Raw genomic sequence first — 16,532 nt, forward strand, 5'->3', positions numbered from 1 at the left:
AGGAAAGGCAGCTTGCTTTAGTAAATATCACTTCCTTAAATGCTCGTTGAGTAGTAAACACCAGATGTGTCAGTCATTTTTATTGATAGCCTGCCTCTCTCATGGTGCAGTTTCATAATAGAGCCATCAGGGGGAGGGACTTGTGCAGACACAAAAGCCTGATGGTGCTGCCACAAGTGACAGAAAACAACAGAGACGCTGAAGGAGACATTTTTTTGACTGAGCTGCGACCATGAGGAGACCAGACCAACAGTAGAAGACGTGGGAACAGATGCAAGTGTATCTTCAGCTCTGCATCTGACTGAAGGTGAGACATAAGTTACAGCTGCAGTCAGTTTGTGCCATTTTAAGTGTGACATGAAACTTACCAGATAGGAAGTTTGTGGTATCTGTTTGTACTGTTATGAGCAGATTTTTATCTTCACTTTTTTGTGTGTAGATATGTGTTAACTGCTATACTGCACAGTGGATTACTAATTCAGACAAAATGTTTCACAACATATACCCTGCCCTAATTACCCAAATGCTCTTTTCCTCTCATTTGTAATCCTGTTATAATCACAGTAACTAAACTCTGTTACACTGACCAGCTTGGCACAGTTTTATGAGTTGTACTTATTAAGTAATGAAGCCCCAATCAGCATTTAGACAGATTAGGGGCTATTTTTTATTTCCTTAACTGGTCAAGTTAAAGTGTTTAAACTTTCTCAATACCACGGTGAAAGTACATACATCTCTGAGATGGAATGCCATACAGCAAGCTGGGGCATGTAGTAAACATTTTCATCACTCTGGTTAGAAATCTACAGGAACTCCTCTTTGCATCAGCAGGATTGGACTTGCGGAGAAAAAAAAGATAGCCGGATAGACAGACAAGAGGACGGACTGGCTTTAGTGGTGCATATCAAGGAGATCACCATCAATGAAGACACCCGGCATGGCGGTATTCAAGCAACAAAATGTGGATGATTTCTATGAAATTGGAATGGAACTAGGAAGGTAAGTAATTTTCTAAACTGTTTAATGAAGCAGTAGAAGGAGTGTACAGAAAATGATCCTCCTCACTTTGAGTGTGATTCAGCTCGCCCCTGTATGCCTGAGTGGTCCTCGTGTGTGTGTGTGTGCGGGGGTATGCAAACAGCTGGCCTGTTGAAGCTTGAAATTGGGAGTGTCGGTGTGTTTAAGTTGGCTGAGGTTTACAGCAAGAGATAAAGTTTCAGGTAAACGCACTCTAAGAAAACAAGTTCTGTATGGGTACAATATGTTAAATGCAGTAGAGAGAATAGACTCACATTTACTGTCTATTCAAGACTACAACTCTCATTCAGGGTGGAGGATACATGTGTTGGCTGGTGAGCGGGAGTACTAACCAAGCCCATACAGAGCAGACATAAAGGAAACTGTGTCCCATGGGGAAATAAATTATAGGAAGTTGGCAGAGTGCAATATGGACTGAGGAAGCTACAAATCCATTCAGCACAGAAGGACAGCTTGGGCATGTGCACCACTTGCTAACAGAAAGATAGGGTGTGAAGGGAAAGCATCTGACATCTCACCTTTCACTGCTAATCAAAAATATACACTATGTCCCAATGTTTGCTGGCCATTTAACTTCTTTGACACACCCTATGTTGTTGAAATGGGTTCTCCAGCTGCGTATATATGCTTTTGTGTCCAGTACTTACGGTATTCCTCATATATTTTCCTTTATGAAATATTCAAGTGCATCTGTGAAGATTTCAAGGGGGAAAACACAAGTAGGCCGATGTAAAGAGGGATGTGACTGTCTGCACTCTCCCACTGTTTCAGCAGATATGTTTGTATTTGGCAGTAGCCATCTCTTATGTTATAGTCATCATACTGTTTAATGTAATGTCAGACCTTTAATAAGAACAACAGTTGTATCATCTTAGGTTTGGCATGTATAGTTTCAAGGGCAAGGCCTACATTGTCATCATCTTTTCAAATTAGCTGAACATCTTTTGGAAATAATTTCAAATTCACAAGCACTCCTATTTGTTGTTTGAATCAAACGTTTAATTGTGGCGGTGTAAACAATGTAAACCATAAAGCCTAAATGCAGCAGTAGTGGTAGCTACATCACTTTGAGGTTATGGAGCCTAATTAAAATTGTGTCCCTTGAAATGTTTAGGCAAATGAAAGAGAAGTTGGCAAACACAGGCATAAACAACCAACTCTTGGTATTGGCCAATATAGGTCTATATTATTTTTTAAATATATGCGCCTTTAGGCTAAACAATCGGTTTCTGTATTGGCCAAGAATTTTCATATCAGACAGCAGTGCATCACTAATTGACTCATGAAACACAACAGCATTTTATACTGTATTATAGTTTAACTTTTTTTTTTTTTACTGTGGAAATGGTATTATTTTTTCCTTGTAGAGGTATTAAAAAGGTCTTAAAAGTCAATAAATTTGAAGTTGAGAATTGTACAGAAACCCTGTATAAATAAGAAGAGTGTCAAAGTATCTGAACCAACAAGAATTTATTAACAACTTATTAACATTCACACACTTGATGGATTATTGTAAGAACCATTCAGTAATGGTGTATCAGCAGATGATTAGAGGGGTCTTCACAGTTAAGTAAAAAGCTAAAAAGACAAGCCAGAAGTTGTTTTAATCAACAGCTTTTAACTGATAACTATTAAACATTGGTGAAATATTTATTAAAGGCTCCCTCCACTAAAAAATTAGTTATTCTTACTCTCACCTGACTGCATTTGAGCTTCACTGTGCAGAGTTTGACATTAGAAGACTGTTTTCACATTCAAAGGGGGAAAGTTTCTCCATGCTCACCTTAAATCTGAGTTAAAGGCTTGTAGCTACAAGCATGACTGGTGACATCACAACTAGTTTGGAAGCCAATCATGGTCCCGTATGAACTTACACAAGTGTGAAACTTGAAGCCTCCAGTGCACAAACATTGCACAAAGTAGGAGATGGCATTTAGTCAGTTGTAAAGCCAATGGTTGAAAATGTATAACCTTTATAAAAAAGATTATGAAAACATGATAAAGGTTTTAGAAAACTCTTTCTAAAGAGTTTCTAAATGGTTTATGAACTCTTTTTAAACCCATTCTAAAAGTTGCTTCATTGTAAAGTGCTTCTGGTAACAGGACTGTCTGACGATAAGGAAACGTACCATCTAAAGACTGACAATATCATTGTGTTGTGGTGATGCTGAAAGGGTGTTACTTGAAAAGAGCCCAGCATTACTGTCAAGAGATATAGAAACTTGTGGTTAAAAAGGCACAGATGTCTGAAACTGAAAACGTATCTGAGAATTTTATCACCAATCTGGCAGCTAAATGTTTTCCTTGCAGTTATTTTGTCTTGCTGTGATGGGTTGGTAGTGAGTTTTGGAGGGTTCAGCCCACTCCACCCACAGTTTGTGACAGCCTCTTGGGTTCAGACCTCTCCATACGCCACAAAGGAAAGTTACTCAATTGTCCTCACAAGAGGGTGGGGAAAATTTGATGAAGGGGGCCAAAAACTGATTTGTATTTAAGTATTTAAGATGTTCTCTCCTCTGTGGAACTGTTGAGCCATTCATATGAAAGTCAGTTCATCATAACGTCCCCCTTGTTGACAGATTTTAATGTCATAGGGCCCCACGCAGTTGTACTCAATGTTTCTTTCCATACTGACGGAGACTTTTTAGTAAACCTATCTGTAAAACAACCCTTTACTTGAAATGTGAGGCATTTACTGACCTGTCTTCCCGTCTGATTGATGACTACTGATGATGACATACAGTAGGAAGTGTCACAGTGTCAGCCCACAGCTGCCACTAGCCTTCACACGAGACTGTTGAGACTGGTGAGCTGTTACCATAGATGTATCATAAGAACTCTCTCTTGGCTGTTACACAAGTGTCTGCGTCAAGGCAAGACTGGGAAAAAAGACTCTACCTGTCAACAACAGATTCCTTCCCCAAGAAGCTTTTATACATTTACTGCTTTCTTTACTAGATGCCAATACCGTGGTGGCCATCAGACACTGTGTGTGCCTGTAATGAATGAAACAACGTCATCTTTGTTAGTTATCATCAAGCAACAACAAGAATTAACAGGATGCTCCGTTGGATAGGAAGTGCCATTGTTTTTGCGTGCCTGAACAAAAATAAAAGGCTTGTCAACTTCCTCCAAATTTTAAACTCTGCCTATGGTAGCATGCACTTGCATCATAGTGGGTATGAGTCCTTCACCTTTGTGGTGTTTTTTGTTTTTGCCATGCCAGTGGTGTGGCTGGTGATGTCGGTCCACCATTTTGTCTTGAGCCCAAGACAAATTTCCCTTCGGGGACAATAAATGATATCTTAACAACTGTTACAGTTGTTAAAAACTGTACAGGCATTCATGTACCCATTCATTCTGGTGATCCAACTTTCTAGCACCATCAGGACAGAATCTTACCTAAAACCAGTGGTATTCCCATCACCTTTAGCTGTACTTTGTGTTAAGTATCAAGTTAACATGCTAAACTAAGGATGTGAACATGGTAAACACCTGCTAAACATCAGCATGTCAGCATGCTAAAGTTAGCTAAATTTGAGCTGAAAGCATCACTGTACCAAAGTACAGCCTGGCAGAGCTGCTCACATGGCTTTAGACTCCTGTTATTAAATTACTCAAATCTCTAGTTCCAACTGAACACAGGAACACGGAAAAGGTCACACCACATGTTATGCAAAGTGTTTCCCAGTTACTGCAATATGTGTAATTTGTAGAAATAGTCAGTACATTCATGCAGAAGGAAATTAATTACAAGTTTTCAGTTTGCAGAAGTTTGTCGTCTTTGTAGGGGACGCAGGGAGTGCAGCAATGTACATTTAAGGCCACCGTGTTCACACACTGGATGTGTTGAAGTGAAAAGAACTGACAGTCGCGAGGTGGACAGGTGCTGCTGATCGTCCCAGTAAAGTGCTAGAATTTCTCCAAAGGGATTTACATGATGTATCTATAGCAGTCACAGTAGGCGTGCGTGTACAAGGAGCAGAGGATAAGAGTGTGTGTAGTCAGACATTCCTGCTGTCGAATAAGTGAAAAATGTGTTTATACAGTGCAGCCCGATACAGGGAACTCCGTGTTGGCCTCTTGTCTTGGACATTCCCAGAGTTCCCGTTTGACAGAGGTCAACCCGTTACTGTCAGCACACTCATACAGCCCTGCCTCTCCATAGATGCTTTGTTGAGACTGGACCACTTCAAAACCAGTGAGAATCTACAGTGTCCTGAACACTTCATGATGCAAATGTTGAGATATTTCATACTAATAGCAGATAAAGCGGTTGTCAAATTGTGTATTTGGGTTATTAAGCATTTGTTACTCTAGATAATACAGCTTTTCATCCTCTGACATGACAAAAATGATATTTTTCTGCAATGATGAATGTGATCAGCTTTTCCTTTCTTCCTCCACTTTCACTTCACAGATGGTTGGGGTGGTTAGGGACAGGGCTTGGTCAATTATGAATCCGGCCGTCTTTGTCACGCTGCCCCAGAGGTTGTTCAGTTGAGAAATGTGTTTAAATATTGGGCCGGCGCCACTTGTCCGAGCATTCCTCCAACCTTGGCTATGGATAATGACCTTCAGCTGTTGGGAGTGGAAACTCTGTGGAGAGATGGTACTTTCAGCCCCAGTGGCCGGCTTAGAGCTAATGCAGCCGGCACGCCTGGCCCGTTGTGGAATACCACTCCCAGCATCACTGCTCTCTCCGCTGTTACTTTACACTCCACAGCAACGCTAAAGTAAAGCCCCTGCAATGACATTTGTGTTGTGCACTGTCTCGGGTTTGGGCTACAACCATCAACACGAGGGGTTATTCCGTTCAGTCTTGCTTAACAGGCGAATCAAGGACACTGTTGCTGCTGCCATGTGACGATTCCTCCCCTCGGGGTACTTGCCTGTTTTTGCAAGTGGAATTCATTGAGTGACTTACCCTCCTCCTCAGTTCACACATTATCGTAGTCATCTCTAACAGGGTCAACCTTTCAGATGTGTCTCAGGGGTGGAAACGTCCTGTGAATAGAACAGATAGAGGGAGCATTTCAGATTCCATGCTGCTCTGCTTCAGCCCCATGCAGCATGTGTGTGTGTGACTCTTTGAAGACCATTGTTCAAAGAGTCTGTCCCGCATCCTCTGTTGAGACATATTCTCAACGTAATCTGACCTTGACAGTGTTTTTGTTGCTGTGATAAGAAGTAAATTGTCTCAATAATAACCACCTGGGGCTCTGTGGTTTTAAGTTGGTGAAATGGATACTTCTCTAGAACCTGGAAGCGTAAAAATTGTTCAAGAACATTCTTCATTAGTATACACAAAGGGTGGCACAACACCAGGAACACTAAAGCAGTGCAATTAATACTACTGTACTTTTGTGAAGCGTATAATCTTGATTTAAATGCTTTAAGGCCATAATTTGCAGTGTTGCTTGCTTATATTGTAAGATGTACCAACTATTCTGCCCCCTTAGTAGAAAATCTGGGCTTACATAGTAACAGTAAACCTCAGAAACTGATGTTTTTGTGTACTTGAGCAAGGCAAATCTATTGGAAGGCTTAGTTAAATGCCTCAGTGGAGCTGCTCCCAGATGTGATTGTAGAACTGAGTAAGCACAGCACAGGGTGTGCCTCATAAAGAGCAAACTGGCTCAATCGTCTCACACTGAGGCGGTAAGGGAAAGGTTATTGAGTCAGAAGGGTTACCTAAAACTACAAAGATGATTATGGCGGTATAAACATTCGCATATAATCCGCTGTTTGTTTTGTGATGAGCTGGAGCTATGAGTGTGTCAGCACACTTTGAAAGTACAAGTGTAACCTGCCGTATGAAATGAGCTTGGCAGGAGCTCAGTGGGTATTTGTATGTTTCTGGACTGTTGAACAAACTGTGTTTGTTTGAGGCAGCCGTTATCAGCAGCTCCTCTCAGCGTTCCTCCTTTCTACTCTTCCTCCAACTCAGCAGGCCCTCTTCTTCTCCCCAGCAGCACAAGCAGCAACAGCAGCAGAGAGGTGGCAGGTGGCGAATGAGCCTGCGAGCAGAGCTATTCTTAGCCCACTAGACACCATGATAATAGTGGACACAGACTGGACAACCTCTCTCAGCCACCCTGGAATCTCTGTGTGGACAGTTATGTCCAAAACATATAAAAGGCCAGCCAGTTATTATCTGTTTCCCTTCTTTGTGAGGTCTTTCACATTGTCTAAAAATACATGTCCAAGCTACACTGTGGAATAAACAAATAATCACAATTAGCTTTAATATATTTCAGCCAAACATTGTAGTCTGTATGCATACTTTACTGAGTATTCCTCTTGTCAAAGATAACGTTCATCTTCCCCACTCAGAAACTCTCTTGCAGCTCTGCCACCACCCTCACCCTCATCTCTTCCTGTGGGATGACACTGAAGGGTCAGTGACTGAGAGGGTTGTTTTCACAGTCTGAATGTATAGAGTGGGCAGGTCAGCCCACAGCAGCAGGAAACGTGTAAAGTAGCAGGAGTGGCAGCAGGCTTTGTCAGGTCTGAGATTACAAGTGCTGCTCTGATAATAAAGCCATGGAGACTCACAACATATATTTAACTGGGCGACAGCGCTGGAAAATGTTTTCACACTTCTCATTCAGTCTGTCAGTGGGTCAGTTATGAGTGAAATGACTCTGTAGTTATGTTAGGGGAGAGTGACAACAAAGGAAAATGTTACACCGAGTTTATTGATGGAGCTGTGCCAGCGTTCTTAAAGTCATTTGAAGTCATTAACCCATGTCATAAATACATATCCACAGGCTGTAACATGCATAACAAGAACTCAGTAAAAAGTGAAACAATGATCCACTGAGAGATGAACTGTAAGCCACACCTCTGTTGTGAAATATTCAGCGTTTTTGGGATTGTTTCAATGGACTGATCTCATGAGGATGGCTAGAAATTTGGCAGGAAGGTTGCTGGAGGGGGAGGACAGCAACTCTGTCCACACTACCGGCCTATCTGATTGTTCTCTTGTCTGTCTGGGAAACAGGAAGTGATGGGTTATACCGCAATATTTCAGTAATTTTTGACACTCAACTTCCTCCCATACGTTATAGCTATATCCTGTTGTTAGTTGATGAGAAGTTCATTTAAAAAAAAGATACCTAAAGAAACAAAATTTAACACAAACAATATTTTTCAACAGCAATAATAGCATTAAGTGATGCCAGTCTTTTTTTTCTGTTTTGTGTCTGTAGTGGGCAGTTTGCAATTGTCAAGCGCTGCATAGAGAAGAGCACAGGTCTTGAATATGCAGCCAAGTTCATCAAGAAGCGCCAGAGTCGAGTCAGCAGACGTGGTGTAAGAAGAGAGGAGATCGAGAGGGAAGTGGACATCCTGCAGCAGCTCCAGCATCCCAACATTGTAGCGCTGCACGACGTGTATGAGAACCGCACGGATGTGGTGCTTATCCTCGAATTGTGAGTCACTGCATCATCCAACAACACATCACCATATCCTTACATTTAAAAGAACAGAATCCCCTCATGCTTGCCAGTTTACACCGGTGTTTAACCTTAAAACATTCAAACATCTCCACACAATCATTTGTTTTTTGCATTTCTCCTGCAAAAGAACTCAAAGGATACTTAACATAACACACAGCATCTTGTTTTAATATAAAACATCAGTGGAACTTTTTGAATGTTTCAGACCAACAATGGTTAAGTTTTGTCTGTGCATAGTAACAGTTCACTGTGAGTTTGTATCTGTGTACACAGATTGTTTGTTGAACCTGTGTTTGCTGAAAACCTCTGCCAAGATCATGTGTGCCAGAAAGAACCGAGTGTCTCTCACAGAGTCGATAACGCTTGTGTTGAAAAGAGGCCTCAGATGACCTCATCTGTGTCCAGCAATTGCCTGGGAACATGGAGGCACCAATTAGGACTAATTGAAATATCAGTCCAATTAAAACAGGGATGAATTGACTGACATTTTTCTGTTCAGCTGCAGGATCATGATTCATTCAGTCAGTTATGTTTTCTTTGTATGAATGTAAAAGAACATTGTGCTTATGGGCTGCCAGCTGATCAAAGGACACTTTAAACCAATTGCAGCTTTTCAGAAATTTTAGTATGAAAAGAAAGAGAGCTAGATTGCTTCATAAGTAGGGCAAAATGACACAAAACAGACCTGAATTGTTGCCACAAACAAATGTATTTAAGGCATCCTGAACCAGCACATCCAAATCCTGAGAACACACTTTAGATAACCTTCAAGAGAGCCCTCGCTCCAGATTATCTGAGCCCACAGGATGAGTCCTTAAGTGTCTGTGTGTATGTTACAGGGTTTCTGGAGGAGAGCTGTTCGATTTCTTGGCTCAGAAGGAGTCTCTCAGTGAAGAGGAGGCCACTCAGTTTATCAAACAGATCCTCGATGGAGTCCAGTACCTCCACGCCAAGAGGATCTCACATTTTGATCTAAAGGTACAAAAGATCCATAAGTGACATTTGTGCATCACATGTAAAACTGTATTTTGCTCATACTGTACTGTACGTACATGCAAGGTTGAGCATGTGAAACTGTGAAATATATATAGCAGGTGTCTAATGTACATGCCGGTAGAGTTTTGCTATTCTGAATCACTCATCCTTCCTGTTTTCTGTGGCTGAGATCCAAACTTTCAGATACAGACACCTCAAGGTTATCTCATCACTTTCAGAGCGCAGTGTCGCCCACGCTGCTCGCTGAAAGTCACAGCCCTGTTTTTTTCTACAGCTGCGGCTCCTCACTCTCTACGCTTTTCATTTGGCAATTAAGGAAAAAGAATGCACAGTGAAGGGCTTGATTCAGACCTTCCCGAGGCTTTGACCTTCAGTGCATGATGACAGATTTGTGCACTAATTAGTGCTTAACATTTACTGCGAAATCAGAAGGTTAATAGTCAGTCAAGGAAAATGTTGAAACTGTTGTCCAGTTAGCATAGATATTACAGCTGTTGACCTTTACATTGATTTATAGGAATCCAGAGTAACTCTAGAGGGTTTGTAAATCCCCCCAAAAATATGCTTAATTGCTTTCATATTACACCATAACAATTGTTGCAATGTTTTTCTTCAACGCTTACGCAAAAGGCGCCTTTCACCAGGTAACATCTATTATTCAGTGTTGTTTATGTATTTCCCAATCTTGGTATTAGCTGAAATCTGCTGACAAATGTGCCTCCCTGTGTTGTTCTTTTTGTACTTCAGCCTGAAAATATAATGCTACTGGACAGGAATGTTCCTCTACCCCGCATCAAACTCATAGACTTTGGACTGGCACACAAAATAGAAGCTGGGGCAGATTTTAAAAACATTTTTGGAACCCCTGAATTTGTTGGTAAGTGCTTTTCAAACAAGTTTTCAGTAGTGAGAAAAGTGTTTGCACTGTAGGACATTTTAAGAAGAAGGCTTGGTGTTTTGCCTGGCGCTGTTTGTGATGCAGGAGTGTGTGCTGTCTATTTTCAGCTCCAGAGATAGTCAACTATGAGCCACTGGGATTGGAGGCAGACATGTGGTAAGAGCCTTTAATTACCTCTGACTCTGCTCCCTTCCATACAGCAGGCTGCAGTACATAACTTTGGATTAACCTTGTGCTGTTTTTTCACAGGAGCATTGGAGTCATCACATATATACTGTAAGTTGGGATGATTCATGACTATGAAGGGGGATCTTAATGTACCTAAAGGGATTTTCGAGGAAGGTCTTAGTCAGCGTATGAATGTTTTTGCTGCCGTTTCAGCTTGAGCGGCGCGTCACCTTTCCTCGGTGACACAAAGCAGGAGACGCTGGGAAACATCTCGGCGATGAACTACGATTTTGACGAGGACCTCTTCAGCAATACAAGCGAGCTGGCCAAGAGCTTCATCAAGCAGCTCCTGGAGAAGGACACGAGGTAAAAGTAACGGGTCTCTGACAAACAGCAGAACAGCTGAAGGTCAAAGGTCATGTCTGACAATTCCAACACAAAGCCCAGTAAGGTTTCACAGCAATAAATCCTAAGCACATTAAATATGCGGTCCTGATCCAAATGAGAATGAAAGGGCAGCCAGTCCACAGAAATCTAGAGCAGAGGATTTGGGCACATTTCTTTTTGCTCAAATTCACTGACACCATGTGATTCACTAAATGAAATAAGCTAAATAAACATTATTTATACTTTAAACTAATTACCGGAAGCAAAGCATTTGTATATACTTATCTGTCTGTGTAAATGTGATCTTGTTGTTGCTTAACACATGTTTCCATTTAAATGCACCCCCAGGAAACCAAATATTCTTGCGAAAGTTGTGGTGACCTGAAAGTATTCCTGAGAGTTTCATATCCTAAAGCATGATCGCTCACCCTGCCCTGGGTGTATTTACTCAGCTGCGGTTTCTTCTCCTTTCTCTCATCACTTTAGAAAACGGATGACTATACAGGACGCCCTCAACCATCCTTGGATAAAGGTATGCACTTGGTTTATGCTATATTATAGCATGTTTCTGTATTCTCTGTAACTGCTGTCAGAACTCCACCCAAAAATGTTTAACAATATGTAACTGTAGTTAGTGTCAAAGGTCACATTAGGGTAACAGGGTCATTTCTCCTAGGAGAGGCAAATCCATCTTTAAATGTGTGAAGAAATTTGAACATAGGCTCAAAATCCCAGAGTACACACCCGTTATCTGCCTATATGTTCCTTCTATTGCACCACAGAAACAGTATATCGTATCCATCACCACAACCCCCACTCTGGGAATATTTATTTCACTCTTCACCTATCAACAAGCTCCACACATCTGATACAGCTGTCTTTTACCATCTGAAAGTTCAATAGCTCTTTTTTCGAGAAATGTCAGCGAACTGAAGCAAGATCTCACTAATTGTGTTTTTAATGGCATGGACATTTAACACCCTGTAACATAGAAGAAGTCTACTCCAACACTGGCTGCTGAAATGCATGTGAATGGTGTTTTTGCTGTGGAGTCATCATCCTGTTTGGATACAAGCATGAAGGCAGGAAACATAACACACTCAACAGGAATGTCTGTTGTCTGTTGGCGCTCATACCTGCCATGGCTTTCGCTATAGGGTCACACACTAATCCTTCATCTGCTGGGACATTCACCGCTACGTGTGTTTTCAAGATGCAACAATGAGACAGCCTCTCACTCAGTGTTCCTCCACCCTTCTGTCTGAAGTCCTGTGGCCACATGGAGGACAGCGCTGCCCCTGAGGCCGAGAAGAAAGTGGAGCAGCTGAAGACGAAGCGTCTAAAGGAGTACACCATCCAGTCCCACTCCAGCATGCCCCAGAACAACACATATGCCAACTTTGAGCGTTTCGTCCATATGGTGGAGGACATCAACCTGATGCAGACGGGGCTGTCAGAGGTGGCAGGGGCCCGCCACACCCTGCAAGGTGACATAGAGGCACTGCTCGCCATCTACAACGACAAGGAAGCCTGGTACAAGGAGGAGAGTGAGACTGCGAGGAAGCAGCTCTCCCAGGTCTGCTATGAGTTTCGTAAAGTGGAGGCCAACAGGAGGCTGCTGCAGGAGGACATGAAGGCCGTAGACGCCAGTCTGGAGAGCATCAGCGGGAAATACCAGCAGAGACAGAGCCAGCTGGACACTCTGAGACAGGAGCTAAACTGTGAGCTGCAGTGGCTGCAGGAAGTGATGAGCTCTCTGCATCCAGAAGGAGCCAACGGCAGCATTCACAGCAGCAGTCTGAATACGGACATGAAGCAGGCGCTGAAGGAGCTGCTGCATCAGTCCTGTGGAGGGGAACTGTGCCCCGAGGCTAAACAGCCACTCACAGAGTCTGGCTAACCTGAGTGAAGACACACTTTTATTGAGCTTTGATGAATCTTAACATGTTTATGGAAATGAGACTCTTTGAATTCAACACACTGATGTTTTTTCAGCAACACAAACTTTTGAATGTATAGCTGCGTAGTCTTGACATTTTGCTTAGTCCTAAGATTTTTTTCCTTGAATATGCTCTGTAGTACGATAGAGTCGGTTAAAGGAATTCTTCGACATTTCGCATTTTGGGAAAAAACACTTATTTGCATCCTTGCTGAGAGTTCTGTAAGAAAATCGATACATGTCTTAATAGTAAATATGAAGCTACAGCCAGGTGGTGGTTAGCTTAGCTTAGCTCGAAGACTGGAAGCAAGGGGAAACAACTAGCCTGGCTCTGTTTTTTAAAAAAAATCCTTCTATGTTGTATCTCCTTTGTTATGTGCCGGACTATTTTTGGGCACATAACCTCCCATAAAACCACAACTTCAGTTTTTGTACGGATTAAAGAGATCTAAAGTGTCATTTATTGAGCTTTAGAGGTATTGCTAGTACTGCTAGGCATATTTTGTTTGAACATAGCCAGGCCAGCTGTTTCCCCTTGTTTCCAGTCTTTATGTTAAGCTAAACTAAGCTAAGCTAACCATTCTCTGGCTCCAGCTTCATATTTACCATACAGACATGACAATATTATCAACCTTATTCACTAATTTTCAGCAAGGAAGTGTATTTCCCCAAAATGTCACCTTTTTCTTTAAGTGGCAAAAATGATGGCACATAGTTACCTTGAGGTGATATTAAGCAAACAATGAAACAAGATTAATTTATAGATGCCACTGGTCTTTTGACAATGAAGATAAATGTTGAATGCGTCCGTTTTTTCTGTGTCATGACTATAAGACAGCAATTCTTTTCAATGGAATGTATCAGAAGTTCACATTTTTGATTGATTTATTTTTTCATTCCATTTTAATTTTTAGCCTGTATATTGATGTAAATTGGTTATCCATTTGTAAAGTTACATGTGTAGACACAAATTATTTTTGTCAGAATATTTTTTTTATTAATTCAAATGTGCACTTTTACTGAAGATTGACTATTTATTTATTTTAGATGCCTTTTTTTATTTCTTTCTTGGAGATGTTCTTGTAAAAACAAGAAAATTAACATCTATCCAGATCTTATGTGTTTAAAGACTTGTCACACCCTTATCTGTGTCATTTTAGCATCTCTACAAATGTACACGCCTCACACTTTTTGGCTTCAGTTTTGATGTGCACACTGACATTTCTCACTGTTGTCAAAAACACTGAAATAAATGCTTATCATTTATTATGTATCCAATGTCCACATTTTTGAAAAGGATCTGGGATTTCAGTTTATTTCCTGTTGTATTTCAGTTTCCACTGTCAAAATCAGACAAATATCTTAGCAATCTGTTATTTTACTTTAATATGAGATAGTTAAGATAGTTCCTCTGCCATTTCATCCCCCTTATGTCTCTACAGCCTTCTAATCCTAGACAGGCCATGGTGAAGAGGTTGTCAGTGGTCAACTTGGAGAACTTCAAAAGACAGTACGCCAGACGCAGATGGAAGGTAAAGTATTTGAAGAACAATTAGATCGTTTTTCTTACAGCAATCCAAAAATGTTACTCTTGATTTGATTGTGTCTGTTATTTTGTCTGTTTTCTATAGTTGTCATTCAGAATTGTGGCTCTGTGCAATCATTTAACGCGGATCATGAAGAAGGGCCAAAAGCTGCCTGAGCAGGACGGGGTAGGTGTAAATCAAACATTAAACTGGTTCAGTTTGGACTTCAGAGCAACTGTATTTGCTTAGATTAGTAATTCAGTAGCTACTATCTGAGCTGAGTTGCATTGAACTCATCACATAACATGTTTAAAACAGCTACTGTAGACATTCTGCTTATTTAAATGAAATTTTTAAAAATCTTCATTTTTGTGGGTCTTCTCCAACTGTGATAGAATTGTCATCACCTTTCACCAAACCAACAATGGCACAGCTGTTTCTTTAACTCAATCATTTGTTCATTTTCAGAGGGATTGTGAAAGTGACCAAGAAGAAGAAATCCTCAAGAGAAGACCAAGGACCAGAAAGAGAAGCAGCACTTCCTGAGAGCAAAAACCAGTGTCAAGTGTGTCAGTCGACGATGTTCCTGTTGCAACAGTGACTCTGCACTCTTTGACACACACATTGCAGCTGTCACTTGTCATAAAGAATCAGCCTCAGTATTTGAATGACTGCTGAAGATGCAGCGTTTTCAGTGGTCAAAGCAACTTTGTTTGTCTTGGTGACCGACAAAACCAGCAGATCATCTGCTGTGTGTTAGATAGCCATTTCTGAATTAGAGCTACTGTTTTCTGGCATAAGAAGATATAACTGGATTATTGTTGACAGGAACTGAGAAGCCGATGTTAGCACATGCACAAGAATGGAGGCAGCTTCCTCTAATAACTGCAGTCTTAAAAATGCTTCAGCTGTTGTTAGACAGCCAAGTGTTGACAGAGAGTTAGACTCTGTTCTTTTTATTGTGCAGGCTGCGTGTGGGGATTTACAAGAGGTGTTTTGTCCAAAGTATTGTCAGATAAAGGGTGTTAGCACGGCAGGGTGGCGAGACAGTAGCAGATTTTCATAACCAAATGTTTACACATTGTTCTGCTTAACGTACAGTAATGTCATACAACACAGTTTACTCTTCATTTGCCACATCAAGAATAATTACCTGAAGCCTGTATGCTATACAAAGCCATCTGTGTACTGTAACTCAGCATATTTTTAATTACTGTAAATTACTCATGTCCAATGAGACAATCATTACATTTCGTCATACATAATGGCAGTATATAAATAACTATCTATACATATGTGAAAGACATTTCACCGTTGTATTTCTTAATGCAGTTGTTTGTTCTTGATATATTTTGATGTATTTATGGTGTAAATATATATGTCAGCCAAATGTTTTATCTCAGTTTCACTTGTATCTTACATCCGCTGTTTTAAAAACAAATACATAATTTTCTGTTCACTTGTATGTATTGTAAATTGAAATGTTTAATAAATTAATGACTATGATTGTTTTTTTTTAGTTTTAATAGGGTTGGTCAAAAACGAGAGACTCCATGACAATGTAAAAATCAGAACATGCCATCATGATATTAGTAATTGCCATTAAACCTGTTACATGTGCTTTTTGGGCACTCAAATAAAAAATATAGTTTTGTTTTTTTTTAACTTTGAGCCCCATGACAATCCATGATTATGACGATATGTTTTTCTTGGAGTTTGGAGAGTGAAAATCCACTGGAGACATGACACATCATTTTTACAATGTGATGTCCCAAACCGGTTTTCCACCTTAAAACCAAATGAGAATGTGAAAAGGACAGACATACCAGTGTCCCTTGACAATAAATACATTATTAATTCTCTGAACATCAATATGCACTAATTGTTATAGTTAACTTCCCTTGTTGCCGACTCACATTTAAGATTGATTTTTCATCCGGCCATTGGTCAATTATTTAGTCTCACAACAGTGATGTTGTTTAGGCGCAGTTAGGCTGAAAGAGATTGGAGGGATAATTTGACCTGAACTGAATACATTTTTGGCAGTGATGCAATCTAGGCCAGCTCCACAATGATGGCAAGAAAGCAGTCATAATCAACAAGTGGGTCAGTCTGTA

General features: G+C 40.8%; 1 protein-coding gene across 4 annotated transcripts; it reads left to right on the forward strand.

Moving 5' to 3' along the window:
- The first annotated feature begins 62 nt into the window (after nt 1-62).
- dapk2b (death-associated protein kinase 2b) lies at nt 63-15,928 on the forward strand. 4 transcript variants are annotated; one of them, XM_044357238.1, is made up of 12 exons: nt 161-307; nt 800-999; nt 8,253-8,474; nt 9,341-9,479; nt 10,245-10,374; nt 10,503-10,551; nt 10,645-10,671; nt 10,777-10,929; nt 11,437-11,482; nt 14,332-14,421; nt 14,521-14,601; nt 14,884-15,928. In XM_044357238.1, the coding sequence occupies exons 2-12, from the start codon at nt 923-925 to the stop codon at nt 14,959-14,961; spliced, it is 1,092 nt and encodes a 363-aa protein (XP_044213173.1). In that variant the 5' UTR covers nt 161-307; nt 800-922; the 3' UTR covers nt 14,962-15,928. The 4 variants fall into 4 exon arrangements, with proteins under 4 accessions (XP_044213171.1, XP_044213173.1, XP_044213169.1 ...); XM_044357236.1 differs by lacking the exons at nt 14,332-14,421; nt 14,521-14,601; nt 14,884-15,928 and adding an exon at nt 12,218-14,155 and having other exon boundaries at nt 63-295; nt 798-999; XM_044357234.1 differs by lacking the exons at nt 14,332-14,421; nt 14,521-14,601; nt 14,884-15,928 and adding an exon at nt 12,218-14,155 and having other exon boundaries at nt 167-307.
- Nucleotides 15,929-16,532: the final 604 nt, after the last annotated feature.

The sequence above is a fragment of the Thunnus albacares genome, chromosome 7 (genome assembly GCF_914725855.1).
Source record: "Thunnus albacares chromosome 7, fThuAlb1.1, whole genome shotgun sequence".
NCBI classification, from domain to species: domain Eukaryota; kingdom Metazoa; phylum Chordata; class Actinopteri; order Scombriformes; family Scombridae; genus Thunnus; species Thunnus albacares.

Coding starts and splice junctions, on each gene's coding strand:
- dapk2b (XM_044357236.1), top strand. CDS start 923: ATGAAGACACCCGGCATGGCGGTATTCAAGCAACAAAATGTGGATGAT. Junction 10,375..10,502: donor TGGAACCCCTGAATTTGTTG/GTAAGTGCTTTT, acceptor GTCTATTTTCAG/CTCCAGAGATAGTCAACTAT. Junction 10,930..11,436: donor CTCCTGGAGAAGGACACGAG/GTAAAAGTAACG, acceptor TCATCACTTTAG/AAAACGGATGACTATACAGG.